Source organism: Hydractinia symbiolongicarpus, chromosome 10, assembly GCF_029227915.1.
Source record: "Hydractinia symbiolongicarpus strain clone_291-10 chromosome 10, HSymV2.1, whole genome shotgun sequence".
NCBI lineage: Eukaryota > Metazoa > Cnidaria > Hydrozoa > Anthoathecata > Hydractiniidae > Hydractinia > Hydractinia symbiolongicarpus.
The window spans coordinates 26,955,001-26,978,726 of NC_079884.1; the positions used below are offsets into that span (position 1 = coordinate 26,955,001).

At 33.4% G+C, this 23,726-nt stretch overlaps 4 protein-coding genes across 4 annotated transcripts; 3 read left to right on the forward strand and 1 right to left on the reverse strand.

Annotated features, from left to right (window-relative positions):
* The first annotated feature begins 459 nt into the window (after positions 1-459).
* On the forward strand, positions 460-3,330 carry LOC130612270 (calumenin-A-like). Its single transcript, XM_057433576.1, has 4 exons — positions 460-959; positions 1,250-1,447; positions 1,942-2,123; positions 3,002-3,330. Exons 1-4 carry the CDS (start codon positions 738-740, stop codon positions 3,318-3,320), a joined length of 921 nt encoding a protein of 306 aa, XP_057289559.1. The 5' UTR covers positions 460-737; the 3' UTR covers positions 3,321-3,330.
* Positions 3,331-4,086: 756 nt separating this feature from the next.
* On the reverse strand, positions 4,087-6,877 carry LOC130613028 (glutamine--fructose-6-phosphate aminotransferase [isomerizing] 1-like). Its single transcript, XM_057434349.1, has 7 exons — positions 6,871-6,877; positions 6,601-6,680; positions 6,470-6,535; positions 6,199-6,262; positions 4,669-5,886; positions 4,390-4,448; positions 4,087-4,134 (listed from the first exon to the last, which is right to left on the reverse strand). Exons 1-7 carry the CDS (start codon positions 6,875-6,877, stop codon positions 4,087-4,089), a joined length of 1,542 nt encoding a protein of 513 aa, XP_057290332.1.
* A 7,411-nt stretch (positions 6,878-14,288) lies between these two features.
* On the forward strand, positions 14,289-15,413 carry LOC130613029 (DNA-directed RNA polymerase III subunit RPC4-like). The gene has a single exon (XM_057434350.1). It carries the CDS (start codon positions 14,289-14,291, stop codon positions 15,411-15,413), a length of 1,125 nt encoding a protein of 374 aa, XP_057290333.1.
* A 229-nt stretch (positions 15,414-15,642) lies between these two features.
* On the forward strand, positions 15,643-18,841 carry LOC130612488 (methylated-DNA--protein-cysteine methyltransferase-like). The gene is made up of 4 exons (XM_057433812.1): positions 15,643-16,082; positions 16,433-16,578; positions 16,955-17,053; positions 18,144-18,841. Exons 1-4 carry the CDS (start codon positions 15,949-15,951, stop codon positions 18,314-18,316), a joined length of 552 nt encoding a protein of 183 aa, XP_057289795.1. The 5' UTR covers positions 15,643-15,948; the 3' UTR covers positions 18,317-18,841.
* Positions 18,842-23,726: the final 4,885 nt, after the last annotated feature.

A 23,726-nucleotide genomic window follows, 5' to 3' on the forward strand; every position in this document is an offset into this window, starting at 1 on the left:
ATTAAAATTTTAGGTGGAATTTTTTTATAACTATTTGCGCAAAATTTAGTCATTTTAACTACAATTTTACCAACAAAGCTACTTTTCGCCGACGAATTTTCGAATGAATTTATATGAAATTTTTTTTTAAATCAAGTGCTATGTGAAAAATAAACTTATAACCAAGGAAAATGAACAAATTTTTATGTTACAACTCGAAATGTAAAATGGAAATCTCCTTGCGTCATCTTATTTTTAAATCGTTTTGGTTTTTAATGCACTGAAAAAAAGAAGAAGAAGAAATATTGATAAAACTCTTAGTTGACAAAAATAACTTCGGTAAAATTGGATCGATAAAAGAAAGAGAGTGAAATATTTTGATCGGTAAAAAGTATTATTCACTGAGCGAAAATTTAGTCACTTCCATTTTTAACCTGTAACGTGCTTTGAAAAAAGTTTATCTTACTTTCAACAAATATTTTTTTGTGAGTTGTTTTAACGGAAGAGATTTTTTGCTGAGTCAGCCAATATTAAACGAAGTTCGCTGTGGTTGCTCCACGTGAGCAAACAGGCTGTGTAATGAACACACGTAAGTTTTAGAAGAACTTGTTGAATCACTTGCACAAACACACACTCTGTCGTTTATTTATTAATAAAAAAACTTGAAAAATAACTGCAATAAGATGGAGAGCAGTAAGTCCAATAAAAAAATTAAAACTCATACTTGATCTTAGATAATTTCAAGTATAACCAAAAATATGAATTTTCTACTAGTTTTCATCTTCGTTGCCACTATCGTCTGTGTTCACACACACGAAGATCATAATCACGTTATATCAGAAAGTGAACACTATAAAAAAGGAAGCGAACATAATACTGACTATGACCATGACGCTTTTCTGGGAAAGGGACATGGTCATGATTTTGACAGTTTGGAACCTGAAGAAGCGAAAAGAAGACTTGTTTTACTGATAAAAAAGGTGATTTTTTGTTTGAAACTTTTGCTGAATACAAACAACTGTGAGTTTAGAAAATGAAAATGAGTTGTGCGTTATTCTGACATTTTCTTAAATAGCACTTCTTTTTTTCGAAAAGGAGAAATAACATGGTGATGCAATAATTTCGTAGGCAACCTCACACCCAGGACTTTGCTATTAAATAATACGTCCGCTCCTACGTTACAATAACACGCTTTGGTATTCATATTTTGATTTTCACGTTTTTAATAAAGAGTTTCTCGAAGATCTTTATCAAACATTCTTTTCGATAGGTTGATAAAAATAGCGATGCATTTGTTGAATATGACGAGCTTCAGAAATGGATTAACTTACAACGCACTGCTTACATGTGGGACACGATTGACATGATCATTCGAAGAGATGACGACGATAGAAATGGCGACATATCTTGGCCCGAATACAAACGTGCTCACTATGGACAGTGGGATGATGAAGCTTCTATTGACCCGGTATGGTAGCATATTCAACTTATCTACTTCTTCTTTACAGTTTTATATTCTTGTTTTAGGTGTCACCCAGAAAATGTGCGTTAATCAACAATTTTTAATTTTAAATCTTTATTTTCTGTCTTCTGTTGATACTCTATCAAGGAGCATTACAACCTCGTGCCTATGGCATGCATCTTGTATCCTTTCTGACTTCATATCACTGTCCGCCTATCAGAAAGATACAAGATACCCTGGGGACAAGGCTGCGAGCATCATGGAAAAGCAGTTCGGTGCTAGTATGCCAGAATCAGACTGAAGTCTCAACTTTCCGCATTAAACACAAGCTCTTCTTTCTTGGAAGACCTCATTTAACTGATAGCTTCCATCTCTAACGTTTAGTTATGTACCAAACGAGGCGTTAAACTGATAATTATTTGTTATGCAGCGATACGTTTACACGGCACACAAAATTTCAAAAGATATGTTCATGTAGGTTCGATTTTTGCCACTTTTAGAAACTTAAAGTGAAGATCGAGAAAGCAAAGCATAAATTTGAAATCTCTGACGTCAATAACGACGGCGAGTTAAGTCGTGACGAATATGTGTATTTCCGTCATCCAGAAGAGAGCAGTAACAAGTTGTTACAGGAGATAGCTGTGGATGAAGTGATTGATGAGATGGATCAAGATGGTGACAAGTAGGTTTCAACTCATTTTTTAATGTGCTTTAAAGCACACAAACAGAAAATCTGAACTGCGCAGGCTAATTTAAAACAGAAGAGTAAATTCAGACAATATGCAATTAATGGTTTCAATCTTATTGAAATACAGCGTTTTTAAAAGCATTGGCGTTTATTCAGAGATGTTTAATTAAAAGAAATTCTTTTCGTTATTAACCCTATGTAGAAAAAGGAATAATTTTATAACCATAGTTATTATAAGGAAAAATTTCATAACCCAACATAACTTATCGAAATAGAAGAAATGGTCTCAACAATGTGTCAAATCATGGAGAAAAAATCTTTCGTTGCATACTTCTGCATATTTGAAAGAATTACAAACGGTACTGCTTCGGAAAAGGTGTAAACGTGAGAATTCGACTTCTAACAATTTAAAACCACATTGGCTCAAAAAACAGGCCAATGGTAAGCTCAGTCTGAGAAGTTAAAAAAGTTATAAGAACCGCAATACTCTCTAAATATTGCTGTTCTAAAAGTTACTTACATTTTACGAAAAAGTGTGAATAAACTTTGTCTTTCTGAGCAGATAATGAAAAGCAACTGAGCCTGTAAAGAACGAGAAGAAATTATATACATTTAAATCTCGACTAAAATTTTGCGTTAACTTATTAAAAATGCTTTAATTTAATTTAATTAATTTTAATTTTAAGAAGCGCCCTTAGCGGTATTGTTTAAAGTTGGAGAAAATGACTTGATCTAAGCACAGGTGTAAATTATCTTCTTCTATTGTTGATTATTTAGATTGGCTCGTTTAATCGTTCATTTTCGGGAAAAAGGTTTTATAACTTCTTACCGCATAACCTCGATAACTTTTTTATTAATTATTAAATTTTTAGAAATATTGACTTGGATGAGTTTCTTGGTCAATATGTTGACGACGACAAAGATGAGCCACCATCTTGGATTATTGACGATAGAAAACATTTTGCGGACCAGCTCGACCACGACAAAAGTGGTGTATTAGAACGAGCAGAAATGAGGGCATGGGTTCTCCCTAATAAGAATGATACGATTGTGGAAGCAAACCACCTAATAAAAGATGCAGACGATAATGGAGATGGTAAACTTAGCATTAAAGAGATTTTAGACCACTATCATTTGTTTGTTGGGAGTACAGCTACAGATCATGGAAGAGCTCTTCGAGAAGATCTGTAGTTAAAAGTGATTCTAGTATTTATTTTTATTTTGTTGTATTGAGAAAGTTTTAAATTGTAGAGACAATGATGTCTGCGATGGGATTGCTGATAGAGATTTTACACAGCATTTTCCTTACAAAATGTAAATTCTGACCAGTAACAAAGCAAATTAAGAAAATTGAGAATATATTCTCTTTTTATAAGCTTCGAGAGGGGAATGAACAATCTCGTGTTATTACGGAGTGGCCTTTTCGCCGCTATCAAATTCATCAACAAGGCAAAATACCCAGGGAACGAGATTGGGGATAAACAAACACACAAAACAAAACAGACTCTCTTGGATAGCTCGTAAAACTACTTTTCCATTTTAAACAATTTCGACAGTTTAATCGCCAATTTCGTTCGAAATTGGCGATTTTTACCTCACAACAGATCGTTTTTTCATCTCAATCAAAAGCTCAAGTAAATTTATTAAAATCCAATAAGTTATGTTTTGCATAGATTTCAATCGAAAAACTTCACAAAATATTCACTTGGATACATTAATTGACGAAATTTTCGCGCGCACATTTAATGTTCGCGCACCTTTTACAATTACGAAAAAAGGAATTACGGGAACAAATCACTCTACTGTTTACCCAACTAAATTTTAAATGTAAATAAATGTAATCGTTTTCTTTAATTCCGCACAACCTAATGTTCGCACACCTGGTCCAAATAGGATAAATGCGTGTCAATTTCAATAATTTAGTTATTCGTTTTCTTAATTTTTTTTTTTTTGTATGCTAACGATACCATACAAGGTTAACATCTAACAACAGGAAAATGGTGGGCTAATACACGAGACAGCAGTTGTATGTTGGAATTTTCTATAAAACAATTTTTTTTCATTTTTGCTTATCTATCACCAATATTTATACGAAAATGCTTTCGGTGCGTAATAAAATATGTACAGTAGATAGGCAAAAAGAAATATATAAACACTCAGAATAGCTAAATATTGAGTTTTTTAGGACGCTTGTAGACATGAAGATTGATGCGTGGAAGTGTTTTCAAAATGGCTTCATAAATGCTAACTACGTTATTACGTATGTTATTAAGATAGTACTGAAATTGAAACATTCTAACGTTGATTCACTAAAGCTACCTAAAAATTTTTACGTAAAATAAAATGAGTACAATACTCCTAATAAATATTTTTATCACTTGCACAAAGAACAAATATAAAAATTCTGAAAGCACATAATATATGATATCTGCAGTTAAAAAATACAAATCACCCAAAATCTTTCTATAAAATAAGTCTGATTATCAGCAGTCCTCTATAACGGTTTTTTGCAAATTTCTGGGCGAATCAACATTTTTACCATGTAAAACAGCCAAATGCATTGCCAGTAACTGAAATGGAATGACTGCTAATATGCCTGCCAAACAATCGACAGTTTTAGGTATACATATTGAAGTATGTGCAAGGTTACTTGTGGCTTCGTCACCTTCTTCGCAAACAACAATAGGCTTCCCACCTCGTGCTCGGACTTGCTCTATCGCATTTATACATTTATCATAAATGGCATCTCTCATAATTATCATAATAATTGGCATTTCTTCACAAATTAAAGCAAGCGGACCATGCTTTAGTTCGCCAGAATGAATACCTTCAGAATGGATATTAACAACCTCTTTAAATTTGAAAGAACCTTCCAAACTAGTGGCTTGTTGGTACCCTCTACCTAAAATTAAAATGCTTGGTTTATGCTGTAGACTTTCCGCTAGCTGCTTCAAAGATTTGCACAAATTAAAAACTTTATCAATTTTCTCAGGCAACAGTTTTGCTTCGGAAATAATATTTTGAATTCGAGCCTTTTTCGATTTCTTGTCTCCAGCTAATCTCAATGCAAACATTACTAAAACTAAAAATTGGCTTGTGTAAGTCTTAGTGCTTGTGATTCCCATTTCAACACCAGCGTTGACCGAAATACCGAAGTGAGTTTCATCTGATAAACGACTGTTTTCTTCATTGGTTATTCCCATCACTAAAGCGTCATGTTTTTTACAATACAAACAAGCCTTTAGGACAGAACTTGTTTCTCCTGACTGACTGATTAAAATACATACATCATCACGAAAAATTGGTACTTCACGGTCTAAAAAATCACTGGCCAATTCAACGAACACGGGAAGCTCTGAAAGCTCTTCTATGGTTTGCCGACACGCTAAAGCAACGTGATAACTAGAAGCAGCACCAATCAAGATGATTCTTCGACTCCTTATGATTTCCTCCAAATAACCATCAAGACCTTTCAAGTTCACTTCAAAGTTATCAAAATCTACTCGACCTAACATAGTTTGTGCAATACTTTTCGGTTGTTCCATAATTTCCTTTTCCATACAAGAAGCGTAATTTCCTTTTATGATTGTATCAACAACGTCTACACTGCAATTGGAATGATTTCTTGATTTGGTTCGAGGGCTGACATGGCGTGTTGGTATCACTTCCAAACCATCATAAAGAGCACTGCTAATATCTTTCCATGTGTGTGCTCTGTTTGGTGGTGTGGATGAGAGTTGATCCATATGTACAAATTCTAATGTTAAGCAAAAGGAGATTTTTAAATTGTACAAGCAGGGAAGAATAGCTATTAAAAAGACTTGTACATTGAATTTACACAAAAATTGTTTTTGTAAAAAACAATAAGCACAATTAGCATAAAAAGACACACAAATTCACGATGTAAAAGGATATGCATGCCGTTGTATTTCTTCACTCACGGTTTCAACACACTCTTAAGTTTCAACACACTCTTAAGTTATAATAAACTCTTAATCAGAAAATTATTAGAGTGAAATCTGACCCAATTTGAGGGATTATTCCAATTTTAGTCTCAAATAATCTTAACCCATACAGCATTTGAAGTCGGTGATATACAATTTTTTTTTGTTATTTCTGTAGATTGTGAAATGCTGATTAAAATAATGTATACATAAATGATTACCTGATTTCACGAACTGTTAATGAGATATTAAGGTTTAAAGGCTTTATTTGTCATTTGTTATAGCGATAAGTTAGTTTTGTGAAAAAATTTAAAGCATTTTTTTATTTTTAATTCAAATAGAATATAGTTAACAGATTCATTATTATTGTGAGGAATAATCACAAACAAAAAATACATAATTTGCTTGTTTAACTGCAAAAAATAAATTGTTGCCACTATGCATTGTGTAAAGCGTGAAATGCTGAGCAAAATAATATAGAAGAATCATGTATATTGAATGAACATTTAAGGAGATTTCGAAGTTACATGCTTTTTGTCCCAAATCAGGTAGATTAGTCTTACTTTGGTAAATATGATCATTATTGGTATTACGTTATTGATGGTCCCTAGAAAAAAGCAACAGACGTCACCAGGTCCATTTTCAAGTTACGCCACCTTAAAGTGCAATGGATTAAGTGAAATGGCTTAATTAACTCAAATTAATGTCATGGTAATGATTAACATTTGACACATACAATTTTCTGCATCAAGAAAATGAACAGGCCTCACTAGTAATGACTCGTCAAATTTCCACACTTTCCATTGATTTTCTCACAGCCGCTCTAATAGAAAAGCTCTAGCAGTTGTCTCTCTTGCTGTCCTCAAAATTAAATTATTGCAAATGAGCAATGCCAAAACATTCTTTGCATAAGCATTTCTCTTTCGAGAAAGGAAAAATAGATTTAAATAATAACTCTAACGTGACTATTTTTCATGTTAACATTTTGAAAATAGTATACTTTCTATAATTGCATTACGGTTCGAATTAGAAATATAAAATCAGTTCGCAAAAATTTGCCAGTTGTGCAGAAGAAAACCTCTTTTTAATTGTCTGGGAGCACTGTAGGCCACTTGCCATTGATCCCTTGATAACGGTTATTTTGTTGCAATAGCTGTTATAGAAATAGGTAAAACGGATGATTGAAGACACAATCTTAACATTTCCTTCGTAGAATGATTAACAAAGATGGCATTTCGATTCACAAATTGCAAACTGCAACCTGATAATTCCCACCTTGTACAAGGAAACAAAAATAATATTAGAATTATACTGAAGAATAATTTTGGAAGTTGTAAAACCATAAGAAGACACAAACCAAACTTTAATCTAAAATAGCTTTCCAGGTAAACATCAAGAGTGCTGTGTACTTTACTACATTATCTCAAACTCGTCTGAACTTGCCCAGAGCAATTTTGAAATGCATTTCCTTGTACAACGCCATATAGCAGTTGGAAGAAGGCAATTGAAGAGAAAGGAGTTATAAAAATTTATATATATTAAGTTATTAGATAGATAGATAGATAGATAGATAGATAGATAGATAGATAGATAGATAGATAGATAGATAGATAGATAGATAGATAGATCACAAATATCGAGGGATATACCCTGTCTATTATTTCCAGGAGGGACCATGACTTAGATGGAGAGTCCTAGTGTATTTAATGCTCATTTTTAGCTACACAGACCCAATTTCCCTCACATGGCTTGGGTTAACCCGGGGCTATGGTAACATTCACTCGCCCATGTTGAATCGCCATTAAGAGGAATCGAACCCCGGTCTCCTGCACAGAGTACAAAAGCTATAACCACTAATCTACGGCACCACCATTCTTCAAGTATATAAATTTTATAACAAAAATCAAAAACAGCTCTTCAAAGCACACAGCTAGCAAATAATCAAGTTAAATATCACCTTTTTAAGCATTGATATTTTTTGGGGGGAAACACTTGAATTTTTTTAAAAACGTTGAACTTGCCCAAAAACGCCTGCACTTTTTATCACATATGTGGCTTATATCAGCACCCTCATAGAGATTCATTAAAAGAAGAAAATAATATACAAATATATTATACAAACTCCCACACCCTGATAGACTACATAAGACTAACTGGGTACAGTACTCGAAAAAGGTTGTTTAACATATACAGCGCGCAAGTGAGCGGACTGCCTCGATACGCAATGTACCGCGTTTATAACAAAAAGAAACAGTTAAAATAAATTGTCACGATCTATCGAGAATTTAGTGTCGGAACAAAATACGTCTCAATGTGTCACAAAGGTACGGTACAGTTTGAATGTAATCTACTGCATACACGCTAATGTCACACCTTTGCGTGGAGGACGGCAGTCGTTTATTTTTTGTTATAATTAAATCCCTTAAGGAATTTGCGAGTTTAGATTTGCGTGTTAAAAAACAATGCACTCGCGAAGAAATATCAGAGCAATTATAATTCTTGTAATAGCGAGATGCATTGTGTAAATGTATTGATAAGTTATTCCCTTAAGTATTAGCGTGAAGTAATTATATAATAAAAATATTTCGCGAAGTTTTATAATACATTGCGCGAGAATGTATTGTTGATTTAATTACTTAAAAAGATTCCAGCGCGTTCAATTAAGAAACATACGAGAAGCATTGTTCACAACTATTAAATGCCGTTTTTCGTTTATAAACTTTAAAAAGGTGATCTTAAAAAAATATCTATCACCGCTTTTCGTTTTTAAACTTCTAAGAAGCGATCTAAAAAAACATTTCTATCACCGATGTTCGTTTTTAAACTTTTAAAATGCTATTTAAAAAAACATTTCTATTGCCGCTCTTCGATTTTAAACTTTTAAAATGCAATCTAAAAAACATTTCGATCGCCACTTTTCAATTTTAAACTTTTAAAAATCAAAAATTTCAAAAGAGTTCGCACAAAATAGATTGCTAAAATTGATCTTGCAACCTATTGTAATTAAACAATCGATCGCGTGGGGTCATTGTTAATTGCGATGCAATTATTTTCTTAAAAAAACAAAAGCTCTCGCAATGTTATTGTTCTGTGTAACTATTGATGCGAGTTTCGCGTCCGCGGTAGATTACATTCAGACTGTACTGTAGGTGATAATGAAAGTTTTTTTAATGAGAATAAAGAGAAAGTTTTTTTATTTTAAACACATCTCTGCTTTATCTTTTTTTGTTTTTTTTAAATAACTGTATATTATAAAAAAATTTTTAACTTTCGTATTTAAAGTAATTTCAGCGCATTACTTTTTTAAAGTTTTTTTTTTTCTATCTATCTAACGAAGATTTAACGAGGCTTTTCTATTGCCGCTCTTTGTTCCTAAACTTTTAAAGTGCGATCTCAAAAAGCACTTCTATCGCCGCTTTTCTTTTTTAAACTTTTAAAATGCGATCTAACGAAGCTTTTCTATCGCTGTTCTTCGTTCTTAAACTTTTAAAATGCGATCTGAAAAAGAAAGATTAACACTAGCTGTATACCCTAGATTGTTATGCATAGGTAAAAAAATTTAACACAATTATATTTAAACATCCGTGATCATTATTGAATACACTCTTATTTTTAAAATAGTTCTATTATAAGAAAGTTTTAATGGCCTCGATGGCTTCGAGAATGATATCGACAAAGATGCATCATGAAGCTCTCTCGATACAATTTGAAAGTAAAAAAACGTCTATCACGGATCAAGATAACCATTGCGATAAGCAAAGTGCGTTGTTGCACAACATTTTTCCAGTACTGTATAACTTTAATTTGGGATGACTTGTCAATGTTTGCAAGAGATATGCAACTCTGTGCAAATTTTATATAATTGCCACCACAACGTAATTTTGATATTATAAAAATTGATATATATATATATAGAGAGAGAGATCCAGATTTTGAAAAGTACAAGACACAAAAGGCGCAAAAATATTTTGATAAACTGAATGCTGCCAGTTGATGACTGAACTGTTCTGCCCGGATTATAAACACTGCCCGGATTATCTTCCGCAGCTTGCCGCATTTATAAAAAGGGAAAGAAAATAAATAATCCAGGAAAAATAATCAGGATGATAAGCTCATGTGCGACAGTTAAAAAATATTATTTCTAACTTATAGAACAAACATAACCGGGACATACCGGCTTTTATATCATGCGTCATTACTTCGACAAGCAAATAGCCCTGGTGGCAAAGTTGTTGTTGTTCTTATATGAAAAGAAATTTTGTGGAAACTAAATTTTGGCGTTCACAAGTTTAATAACTTTTTAACAAACTTAATTTCCGCAAAACAAATAATTTAGGTAATCCCCAGGAAAATTCCTGCAAAAAATAAAAATGAACCAACCCATCCGCACAATCTAGGTAGTTTCGTGAAATTTAGATACTTCAAAGTATATTATGTTGAAATGTATAGCTATAGTCACAGTTTATACTAAGAAATACGTCAATTTTTTTTCTTTTGCTATGCCTAGTTTTAAATGGTGTTTTATCTTGCAGAGAGAAATGGCATGTGACAATATATAATATTTCAATGTTTCATTCCCAAAAATTAGAAGAAAATGCCAAAGCCATCCATCATATCAGCGTTCAAAATCCAGTCACCACGACATAATCGGGGCCAAAAAATACATAATCAAGCTATGCGTACATAATCCGACCTTCCTGTTTATAAAGAGGCTGCCCAGATTGCGAAAACAGCCTCTTTTTACCAGAACAGAACCAAAAAAGTAAATTTGCGTGAGGACGTTCATGCTAGGGTTGAATTTAGCTACGCAAGAGACTTTGTTTATGTGAACATAACTCTACCAACCATGTGAACAAAATCTTACGTAAGGAGGGATTTTTTACGTAAAAATTTCCTCAAAACCTCAAAAAAATCAACAAGCGTTTGTAAACTTTGTCATCCATTTTAGAAAGTTGTTCAAAAAGTAACAATCGACTTAGCAAAACCGAGATATAGGAAACAACCCGTTCCGCTTTTTAACTATCAAAAACTAAGTCATGAGCATAAACTACCCAGCTTCATTTCTCGTAATGGCAGCGGAATTGCGTGCGTTTAGTTTAGCGCACTTTTCGTGAACTGCATATTTTATATGGCTAGCTTCACAAGTATAGAGGGATATATCCTGTCTGTTATTTCCAGGAGGTGCCATGGCTCATATAGGAAGTGCTGGAGTATTTAAGGCTCATTTTGAACTACGCCAGACCACGGTCCTAGCTCTAGCTAGCTAGCTAGCTACAGAGTTTAAAACCGCTTAAAAGAAGATACGGCGCCTACATTTTTAGCTACCCGTCTAACAATGGCCACTCTGCATCATAGTCGTCATAACAGTAACCCTTCTTTTCTTAGTCGAAAAATTTCTTTTCTTTATTCTGATAACTTCTTTTTCGTTCAAAACACCTCTCTTTATGTGAAACAATATCTATACTTCTCTTCCCCCCTCATCCCATGAAGTTCAAGAAGTCCCCCAGTCTCTCTGGCTCTTAATTTAATATTTTGAACATAAACTAACGTTTTTGAAAAATTGATATAAACCAACTCCATGTGCCAAAGATTTCAGCTCCAAAATACATTTAAAATCTTTTACAAGTGTTCTAGCTATAACTTTAATGAACATTTACAAGCCTTTTCCATTTATTTTCAATAGTTTGTTTGGTGGACATTACCACAATTTTGAGGACTCCAACAGTCGGTCTGCAATCAATTTTCCTATAAGGAAAGCCAAGAAAAGGGAAATTGCATCACTGAATTTTCACGGTCAGCAAAAAAAGTTTTATTGGAACTTAAAATCAGTACAGGAAAAACGAAACAACACAAATTTAGTCAATATGCAAAATCTTATTGATAATAATAGTAACCATACAAAAAGCCTGGGATTTATTTTACCACTGGAAAAAGAGGGTGCCGATAAGCCGAACTCGCCCGAAAACTTTTTACGGCATATGCGGCTTATCGGCACCCTCGTGCTGGAAAAATACCAAAGCAACTAAACTTAGCCCATAAGTAGTATCCTCTCAAACATCTTTTAAAAATATCTGTCAATTCTGCTGGCTTTCATCCTGCCTTGATGATCTCTTTTCCTTTTCCTTTTCGGATTCAAGATATTGATACATATCTGTCATTACTTTGCATGCCACAGCTTTAAATTGGTAAACGAAGGTCTACTTGTATGATTGTGACATAATGCAAGACAGTTTTCTTACTTTTTATAGTCCAACAGTCATATCTTTTAGATGTGCATATTTTACATGGCTAGCCTCACAGATATTGATGGATATTATTTCCAGGAGTGACCATGGCTTAGATCGGAAGTCCCAGAGTATATAATGCCTGGCCCCAGTGAAAACAATCCACTAACTATAGTTTTTTGTGATTTTCTGGGCTAGCCGCTTTAAATTTATTATTATTATTATTATTATTATTATTATTATTATTATTATTATTATTATTATTATTATTATTATTATTATTATTATTAATGCTCATTTTGAGCTATGCAGACCAAATTACGGTCCACACCCTACCAGACAACTCCCTGCCACATCCAACGGCCCACACTGTGTGCCATCTCCCCAATTTTCTCACATGGCTTGGGTTAACCCATAGCTATGATAAAATTCCCTCACCCATATTAAATCGCTGCCAAAGGAAATTAAACCCCAGTCTCCAACACTAAGTGTGAGAGTTCTAACACAAGAAATCCAGCCATGCGGTTCTTAACTAATGCAAAGGTGAACACCGAAGGAGCACGGATAAAGCAAATATGCAAACTTAACTTCCAGTCAGAACTGACACACATAATTCTTTTCAAGCCTATTCGTTTGTGATGACTTTGCAAATAATAATAATAATACAAACTTAAAAGCTTATTTGTTTTAATTTTTCTTTAGTGACAGCATTTTTGCGATTTAATTGGCTTATTAAAATGTGCAGCCTTATTTTGTTTTTAATGGCGCCTGACACACATTTGTTACTTGTGGTAAGTGTGATCATGCTTACGAAACTTCCATAATGACACATGGTAGATAAAAACAGAACGAAATAGAGACTGAACGAAGATTGATTAAAAGACACAGATTGTTTTGAATTAAATTGTTATTTTGCATGTTTCGATTTTTAATTTTGGAAGTTATAATAGGGGAAATGTAGCTACAGAAACATGCTTATAAAAGCTTTTGCAGTCTCTAGTGTTTGGGGTTGACTGGTTAAGTCGTCCCAACCTTTCAAAAACATGCCAAAATACTTTCTAGGTGTGCGATCATACCCACGCCCATAAACAATAATGGTGTCTGTGGAGGCGTGCGCTATTTCTGTCAAAGCCTGCCCATGTATTATATATCTTTATACATTTAGTAATTCTTTTAACTATTTCTAAGACCTGGGTTGCTTTTTTAATTTGAACTTTTAACATCCATAGTATAAGGAAACAAACAGCCACTTTTCGTATGAAAAATGCGTGTTTGTGTTGCTAATCAAGCCAGAGAAGAGAAGTGACCACAGGCAATTGTTAACATGGGAGATTCGTGGAAAAAATCGCATTTTTTTATGATTAAGGCCCATGTTATTATAACAGAAAAGGTAGTTTAAGAACAAGTAAGAAACTGTTCCTGTTCTTATATATTTTGGCAAAATCTGAGGCTTGTGCTGTTATAAAATTGTTTTTCTATAAAAAAGCATTAACTAATATGTAGGATTTTTTCTTGTTTTTCAATAATTTTCTGTGAAGCTTTGGAGGTCAAAATCAACAGGGAACCTGAGGTATAAAATTTTGTTAGACCTTATATTGTAGAGCTTAAATTGTTAGTACAAGTCTTTTTAAAATTTTTTAAACGCTCTTTTCGTTCTCAAGATATTCACATTTAAAGAATTTCAGATTTAAATATGCTTATAATGTCATATTTAAGTATAATAGCAAACCTCAACATTTTCTGTCATCAGTGATTTTAGACCTGTTAAGGAAAGTGCATTTAAACTATCAATGCATAGATATTTTAAAGGTGAATTGATTATCGTAATTTTAGCTTGTTCGTCCCAAGCCTCTTAATTTTTTGCTCACCATGTATGTGATGAAAGTCTCTTGGACCTTTTTAATTTTTTAATAGACACAAAGCCCAATGATATATATCTATTTGTTTTTTATAGGATTAAAAATATATAATACGATAAGTCAGTGACAATCATGGCGGAGGATAAAAAAAATATTGACAGAAAGCTATCATCGCTAAGTCGTTTTGGACTAAGGGGTCGTGGTAGTGGTGCTGGTCCATCAAGACTACCATCTTTAAAGCCTGCACGGGATCTAACATTGGGAGGTACACCAAAAAGAACTTTTACACCTAATATTGTTGCTAGAGGTGTTAAAAAAGAAGAAGTTAAAGATAGTAAAGATCCACGTCATAAAAGAGAGAGAGGTAGAGGCCGTGGTTTTAGAGGGCGTGGAAGAGGGAGAGGCAGGGGTGAAATAATTTCCACATCTAGTATATTTTCACAAGGACCTGCAGCTCAACAAACTTTAGCACGAGCCCTTACGGGTGGCAGTAGTTTTTTTGGAGGAGGTGGTCAAAATAGAGATGATGGACCAACCAGCTCAAAAGCCACCATTCATAATATTAAAGGGACACAAGAAGATGACGTTGATTCAAATAAAGTATTTGAAATGCTTGAAGAAGAAGGAAAAATTGAAATCAACGAAAACAATGGTGGATTAATGCCAATAACTTTACCACTTGCATCCAAGTTAGTTCATAAAATTAAACAAGATGATGTAAAAACTGAAAGTGAATTAAGTCAAGACGAAGATGAGAAGAAACCTGTTAAAAAGGAATTCAAAAAACCTGTTGCAAAAACACAAGAGACATTACCTGTTGTAGAAATGACTGACTTGTTTAAGCCTGGGGCACCTGAAGGAAAATTATTTTTCTTGCAACTTCCAGATACGTTACCAATCAAACCATTGTCACACGAGGATGACGATATAAAAATAGAATCCAGTACAAAAACTGAAACCAGTCATGATGATATTGAAGAACATTTAAAGAGATTTACATTTCAAAATGTCTCCGAGGGTTATATAGGTAAACTACGGATTTATGAATCAGGAAAAGCAACAATGCAACTTGGAAATGTTGCATTGAATGTCTCTCTAGGAACTCCATGCGGTTTTTTACAAGACTTAGTTTCAATTCACTCTGAAAAGGACCCTGCTGAAATGATATGTCTAGGCCATGTAAATCATAGATTCATTGCCGTTCCAGATTATGAGTCGTTATTAGGAGGAGAGGAAGACACGGATGATGATTCGTAGCACTTTATTCTTTCCCTAAATTAAATTTTGTTTCGTCCAATGTTGTTTTGTTGACAAATATATACAAGAAATTCATCCGGGTTTTTTTTAATTCCGTTCTGTGTTTACGTTTATATAAGCAACAACTTCATTAAGAACATAATACTTAGCCTGAATTCCTTCACAAATTAAGAACAAAACAATAGTGTATAGTTACTACGACAAAAATAATTCCACAGTTTTTTTACCTTATCTTTAATATGCATGATTTTTCACAATCAAATATTTCTCGCCAAAGTATTTTATATTTTCCTAGAAGAACACAACTAAGAACTTTCTCAGCTAGAATTTACACATTCTCAAAAAAGTAATATGTAGTTTTCAGTTTTCTATACAACTTGGAATAAAGAACAACATCTCCAAATATGCAGTGAAGAATAAGATTAATGGTATCAGCTGGATTAAAGACATCGTATTTTCTGTTGTTATTTTTGACATACCATATTTATAGGATGTTTTAATTATTTTAGCTTATTGTTTCTAAATAATTATTAACATGAGTTGTGTTGTGCAAAAATACATCATTACGTCACCTATTGGCAAAATTTTGATCGAATCTTGTGTTAAAGGTCTTCATTTTGTGAAGCAGAATGAATACACAACAGATGAACTTTTTCAACCAGACAAAAGGTGATTCACTTAAATAGCAGTAATTTTCGCGGGCATTTAATTTTGCGTATTAGAGAAAATTATATTTTGCAGGTATTAATTTTAACGATTGACGTAAAAATTGTATGAATTTTCCTGAATAATATCTTGAGGAATATTTCACGATTATTTAACTTTACGAAATTGGCCAAAAAAACTGCGAAAATTACTATTATTGAGGTATCTATAAGTATGTTCAAGTTGAAAACCATCATTTCTTTGACAGTGTCAATTCCTCTGGGGCATCTGTTTTCAATTTTCTAATATAGTACCGTGTAGTGTGAGCAGCAGTGAAATAGATCTTCTATATATTTTTTTGTTTAACGTTGAAGAATACACGTAGATTTGGTGGAAGAAGAATCAGACAAACTTAACGAAATCATTTTAAGCACGATAAAATGGTTTCGAGTATATTTTACAGACCCACTAGAAGCATCTCGTTTATCACTACCAAACATATGTGTCGCTTCAAACCAAGGTGTGATACAATAATATGTTTTACTTTTATTTTTTCAGTTTTACTATTGCGGCATGTAATTTTGCAGCCTACAGTGATCACCGATAATTTCTGTTGTTTTTAGTTGTTGTGATAGGTGTTGTTTTAAAAATTCTGACACTTTTGTTTGTGAGGTCTGTAATGCATGTAGTTGGGAACTAAGTAGCTGAAATCCTCATATTTTACATGAACAGAAATCCCATAAAACTTCAACCGTAAACGCACTATGTATTTATGTCCTTCGTTGAAACTTCTGATCAAAATTTTTCGTGTTACGTTAGACGTGCATTCGTTTTTTTTTATTACTTTTCCTTTTATAAAATTATATAAGATCATTTTCACATTTGATATCTTTTAGGTTCATTTCGAGAGATTGTTTGGTTAGCGTTGGCTGAAAGTGTCAAAGCAGGTGAAACTATATCTTACGGAGAGTTGGCTAAACTAGTTATGAAACCAGGTAAAGTAGTTTCGAGTCACATTTGTAATTAAAGGATACGCGAAACACCCGATTCGTTATTTTTGTAAAAAGCTACATGGAAAATATAAAATAAAAAACATTATTTTCTCCGTTCTTTTCAAGAAAATTAAATTTATTTACAAAGGATAAAGCCCTATATCTCATCTCAAAGACGATATATCAGGTAAAAAAGTACAGCAGACAAGCACGAAAAACCTTTTTGCTTTAAATTTGAAGTAACTGTTTTAGTACTCAAGTAAAGTAGATTTAAATGGTGCGATTTTTAAGCGATAGGCTTTACATGCCTGTACCTTTTTTTAGGCCTTCCCATTTTATTATTTTTGGACAAAATTCACACTATTCGATGGGAAATTTATTTGGCTTTCAGAAAATATATACCTTTATGTATGTTATTTTCACAGTTTAGAAAGTATAGCCAATATTCTAAACGTGGGTATAAGGTGTTTCGTGTAATTAGTGTAAAATCACTATTACTGTATTGTAGCCAAAAATTAGGTAACTTTAAAATAAAAAAAAATTAATAATTTTGTCATAAGAAATTTACATAAAAAGGGAAATAATATTTTATTTCAGTCAGTTGATTGTCAGTTATGGTAATTTCAATTATATTTGGAACAACATTAATAGCCAATCTTAAATATTAAAAGTATTACTCGAGATTTAATCCAACTGGCTTTTTTTAAATACTTTCAAAATCTTATTTTGTTTCCCTTTGCCCTTATGCGCCGAACCATGTAGATCTACGATAACAAGTCGGACGGAAACAGTCCCACTGTTGTATCGCTGACTCTTGGGGAGTAGGTCGTCATAAAAATGGATCGATTGATTGATCTATCCCACCACCAATTTCAACTCAATTTTTCGAAAAGTTAATTATTTTTGGGTCAAAACAAAGGGTTTTTTTGATCTCTTTAGACACTCAGAATAAGCTTTTTATAAAAAATATTCTTATAAATGGTATATTAGAAAAAATTACGGCTCTATCCTCCAAACCTTCCCGCCCAATTTTCGTGTGTGTCGGTTTCATCACCTTTTCTCACTGCCATTTTATAATTTTTGCATATCTCAGGGGCGTCAAGAGCTGTCGGCAGTGCGATGTCAAATAATCCGATCTCAATTATCGTCCCTTGTCATCGTGTCATTAAAAGTGACGGTAGTCTGGGTAATTACGCCAAAGGATGTCGGAACAATGTCAAGAAATGGCTGTTGGAATACGAAGGAGCCATAAACAATGTGAAATGAATATTGTCGTTATCAATAAACTGTCTGTTGCAGGCTGGACTATTAAAATCTTTATTTTAATACACGTGTTACGTAACGGTTTATTCATCTTAAAATTGTAAACAGGTCGAACTTGAAGTAGTAAATCAAATCAAGAAGCCAATTTATGTTTTTTATCAGCTTGTGTATTGATTTCAACAAATAGACGATTTAAAAATGTGGAAAATTTAATTTCGATAAAGAAGAGTTGAAGAAGCACAGTTGTAATTATTTTTGTTACATTTTCTTTGTTTGTTATGTTTTATATTATAGTTATATTTTTCAACAAGCATATCTTATGTGACAGTAAAATATGAATGAAAATGAGGTTGATGTTGATGTGCGGATATGAATTTACATTAATGTATAGTTCTTTATTTATCACGAATAGCTAATTAAGTTTAATTGTTCAGTGTGTCCATCCCTGTCACATGGAATTATAACATCCGCCATTTGTTCCATTGATATTTTGTGAACATAGTACTTGATATATATTTCCTATGACGATGCAAATATTTTGAAAGTGACGTATGTATAAAAATCGTTCTTATTCTCTGTTCTCACGATCTTTTGTTTCACGTCACAACACAATAAATGCACTCACATTTTTCTCACGCCTTCTTTCACAAACGCATGTTAAACATTATCCATCTCAAATTGCGCACATTTTTCGCGTGCTTTAAAACGTTCACTGAATATAACGCTCTTATATTCAATATATATATATATACCTTATACCTGGGCTGCTTATCAAGTTTTTAAAATGCGAATATTCGAATATTAGTAAGAGAAGAGCGGAAATTGAGGAGGGAATAATTTAGAACGGTAAAAATTTCAGTAAAAGTGCGGGGTTTTTTTACCAAAATGGTGTAGTGACACAGTGCAATTTCGTGACAAGACTATTCTCCTAAGTAAGACGTTTTTGTTATCCATTTTTTTCGGATATGCAGTCATTACGAATAATTTTTATAGCATCGCTGTGGTTGATGTATAAAAGCACAGACCGGACTAAAAAATTGTTTTTTTGCAAAAACAATTATTTTTTTTCCGTTTCCATTACTTTTTATCAGTGTATTTAACTAAGATCGATGCATCAATGCGATGCATTTTGTTGTCGTTGAAGAGTGACGATACCACAAGGACAGTGCAGTGAGTTTGTTTGCTTGTTCGTTTGTTGTCAGAAAAAATACTGAGATAAAAATGTAACACAAAGATGTGTCTTACCAAAATTTTCGAAGGGAACTAGATTTTAGCAACCGGAATCATTTGTATGTAGAGTCAATATTTTCATAAGATCTCAAAACACGCAACTGAAAAAAGTTACGCATGGTTATAAATACATAATTTCGTAATCTGTCAAACAAAAAAAATTAAAAATTTGAATGCGAAAATTAACAAAAATTTTTATCCCTGGAATAAAATTTCTTGATTTCAAAATTACTTCTAGAAGAGAAAACTTTCAAACTTGGTAAAAACGATCGCAGTTACGAATCATGGCATTAGTTAACTACAGAAATACTTTAATCGTCATATCTCTGTTTATTTCTACGAGGGTCTCTTAAAAGCTTAGAAATATTAACAGAGTAAAACTGCGAAATAAAAAGATCGATACTCGATCTACATTTACATAATGATGACGTCATACAAATGAAAATACTTTGAATCAGCAATTAACATTGTTACGACTTTTTAAATCACCAGCTAAAGATCGTGCGTGTTTTACCTAATAACTTTCTGCTGCAATTTTTTTATCACTAATGACTGCAGGAATGTAATTATACACAGGCGCAGGATGTAGTTACATGCTTTCGATCATCTCGGTATGAAAACTGCTTGCTCTATGCTTGCCACCATTTTCAATTAGAAACGCTTTGTATTCGCTCATAGGTCTTATCGTAGAGAATTTGCGTATTTTGGTAATCAGAAGAGAATGAATCAAATGGCAACTCTATTTATAAAAAGTGAGAATGTTGAGAAAAAGCGAGGTAAGATAACATACACACTTCTTCACCATCCCTCTTTTAATAGAACCATACTCCTCTTCCATTAGAACCATACCCCCTTTTTTCATTAAAACGACTTTACTGAGTTTTCTAAGTGCAAAACTACAAAATCTCATCAAACCAGAGAGAAACTACACTTTTAATTTTTTTCCATAACTTTATTGTTTAAAGCAGACTGCTGACCAAGTTGATGGAATATGGTTATATAAAGAATTTCAAAGCTTCTTTGTATGTTTATCTCTAGAAGTGGCAGACATGTAACTCTTCTTTGTATGTCAACAAAACAAAGTGTGTAAACTTCCATAACGGAATTAAAGATTTTTGCTTATTTCGCCTGATTTTTGTTGTTCGAGGTAGTGTGGTCAACAGAGGGAAAACCTTCATTCCGCCTCTTAAACTAAAAAAAACTCTATTTTCTCAGTCATCAATTCTTACTTCACTGAACTTATTTTGTGACAAGATGGTGACAATATGTGTATATACCCTGGGTAAATTTTTAAGATAAAAAAGAAGTGCTCATACTTTTGCAATATTTCTTCATAAAACTGTTTATTTCGCAAATTACCGGTAACAGCCAATTTCCGTTAATACTAATTAGATTTAAACTATAAGGACTGGGGTGAGACATGTCACGTGGATATATTACAATTCATGTAAACTGTGGTTAAAATGTACCTACCCATTTTTTTAAAATAAAAAAAAAACAGTTAAATTTAGTTCTCATTTGTCTCACGATGTTTTTTGTTAGCGCATGCGCAAAATATCGTTTTGTCAAAGTGCGTATGCGCTAAGATAAAAACTCGTGAGCTATTTGCGCTACTACGGAAAATACAGTCAAATGGAAACGAGACTTTAGCATAAAAAATATGATCAAGTAAGAACTATTACATTTTGAATTTGGAATCTTTATTTGCTTTTTTCGTCAACGCGAAAATTAATTCTCGCGAATTAGTTTCATGAACTGTGAATGTTTAGTTCGCGGTATTTTTGGATTGCGAAATTTTCTTCCCGCGAAAGTTTGAAAATTAGACATAAGGTTGATTTATTTCTAGACATCATTTCTCTTCGATAACTGGACACTTTACGAAATAAGCCACTTCAAAAACCCTTAGTAAATGTTTTTATTCTTTTAGAATTTCAAAACTAACGTAACCAAGAAACAGTTAGTGAATCTCTTAACCAATGTCACGTTAGAAATGTGTTTCCGTTGTTCAAGCTGCGAAAGAATAAAAATTTCCTCCAATTAAGTTTTTAACCACATTGACTACCGTTCCTCCATCTTTAGAACAATAACTTACTTATGTGTCTGTATTTTTATTGGCAAATATTGTTCTGTCTTTCCGGTCCTTACCACGATACATTTAAAAAGACGACTCAATTCTTGATCTTCTGTGACCAAATCATGTTTCAAACAAGACAGATGTCATTTTCTCTTCTTTTTTTATTTACTTTGCCAAAATATTCTTTCGACGGGGTTTATTTTTGTTACTTTATTTCTGTCTCGCTCTCTTCGTCCATACATTGTAAGGAAATGATTCAAAAGAACTTCGAAAACGTAAACAAACTTCTTCTTAGTGTAAATAAAGCTTATTTACTGTACACATCCGAGCCTTCATCATCATTCGTAGTTGAACACACACTGAAAAAACATTTAGAGGATTAAAACGAGCCTGTTTGTTTATAGAAAAAAGTCCTTGTCAACGGAGAATGGATTTTGCTAAAAATCAAAAGCGCAGAAAAAGTCTGGACGAAGCTTTGATAAACCCGTTAAAGTCCATCATCGGTGCTGCTCGTGGACGACGGACCATACAAGATGACGGCGATAATATAAAATTAGACGGATATTTTAGTGCAATTAGACGGCAACGTCGAAGTAGTGACCACGACTTAAAGCGACAACTTCAAGATCCGTCAGTACAAGAACGACTTCGCTTGATGATGTCACATACATCGACGTTAAAGGATGAAATATTCGACATTGACGAAAAATTAAAAATTGAGAAATACTTGATCCGTAACTCCACTGGGAGAAAAAGCAAAAGTGATGTTTTAAAAATATTAAAAGAAAATATCGGAAATGCTGAAATAAGCTCACCTAAAGAAGCAAAGAAAAACGAGAGAAAATCGGGACATCGTCGCAGAAAAAGCGAAAATGAAATACTCTCGATTTTGCGACATTCACCGTTGAATTCTCCGTCATTGACACGATCGCTATCGTTTGAAAACGAATCGAAAAAGAACGTGATTGCCGACAAAACCGTCGAGAAACTACGAAAGAAATCGAAACACAAAAGGACGAAAAGTGAGAATGAGGCCCTTGTTACGAGTTATGTCCGTTGTACATCGACACGAACAAGCTCGCTTCTTGAGAAGTCGTTACAAGATACGGAACCTAAGAATCACTCAGAAAGCGAAAGCGAACCGATAAAAGTCGATCGTTCTATAAAAGGTCGAATCTTAAATGCGTTATCTCGATCGTCTTCTTTTAAAGATAAGGAGACTGGAGACGAGAATCACGATAAAAAACAAACAAATAAAGATGATCCTGCGAAAATCGATAAGTCGCTTAAAGAGCGTATAAAGAATGTCATAGGTCGATCGTCATCGTTCAAGGAATCAAAAGGAAAAAATGGCCCAGAGGATGATTCTCGTAAAAGATCGGGAAGTGAAAATGAAGTGGGAAAAACGAAGAAAGAGCGAACAGTGAATAGAAGAAGCAGATCTTCTTCGTTTAAAAACTCGAAAGAAAAATTATCTGAGGGAGATACTGATGATAGTTTGGGTTTAGAAGGTTATGTAACTAATTCGAGAAGACAACGAAGAAAAAGCGAAAACGAATTGAAAGATTTGCTTCCTGAAAACGCAACAGTCAATTTTTGTCGCAATTCTGTTGCACGTTCATCATCGACAAACGAATCAAACACGAGAAAACGAATGCCTGGTATCGTACGACGCTTGTCTAGACAGAAGGTGCAAAATAAGGACAACTCGATTGATGTTGACGATGACGAAACGTCATCCGAACCTGATGTCTTAGGATCGCCACGTCCATCGCCGATAAACTCTGTTAACAATGAAACGAATGATGCGAATTTAAGTTCTACCAACAGTCCTTCGCTGCAATATAAAAATGGATACTTGCGTAATAAGGATACCATCTTGCAAGGTAAAAATAAACAAAATGAAACCATCAGGAAAATGAGTGTTCCTATTGTCAACAGAAGTATGTCTGTCGGTGACGTTCTTGCTGGTGCGAAAATAAACGATAAGCAAAGTCCTTTAAAAGGGAATATTCACAGACAGTACAGCTTAAGAGAAGAAAGATCAAAATACCTCAGTACAGTTGCTCCAAGCCCCCTTATACTAAGGGCGAGTCACGAACAGTTAAT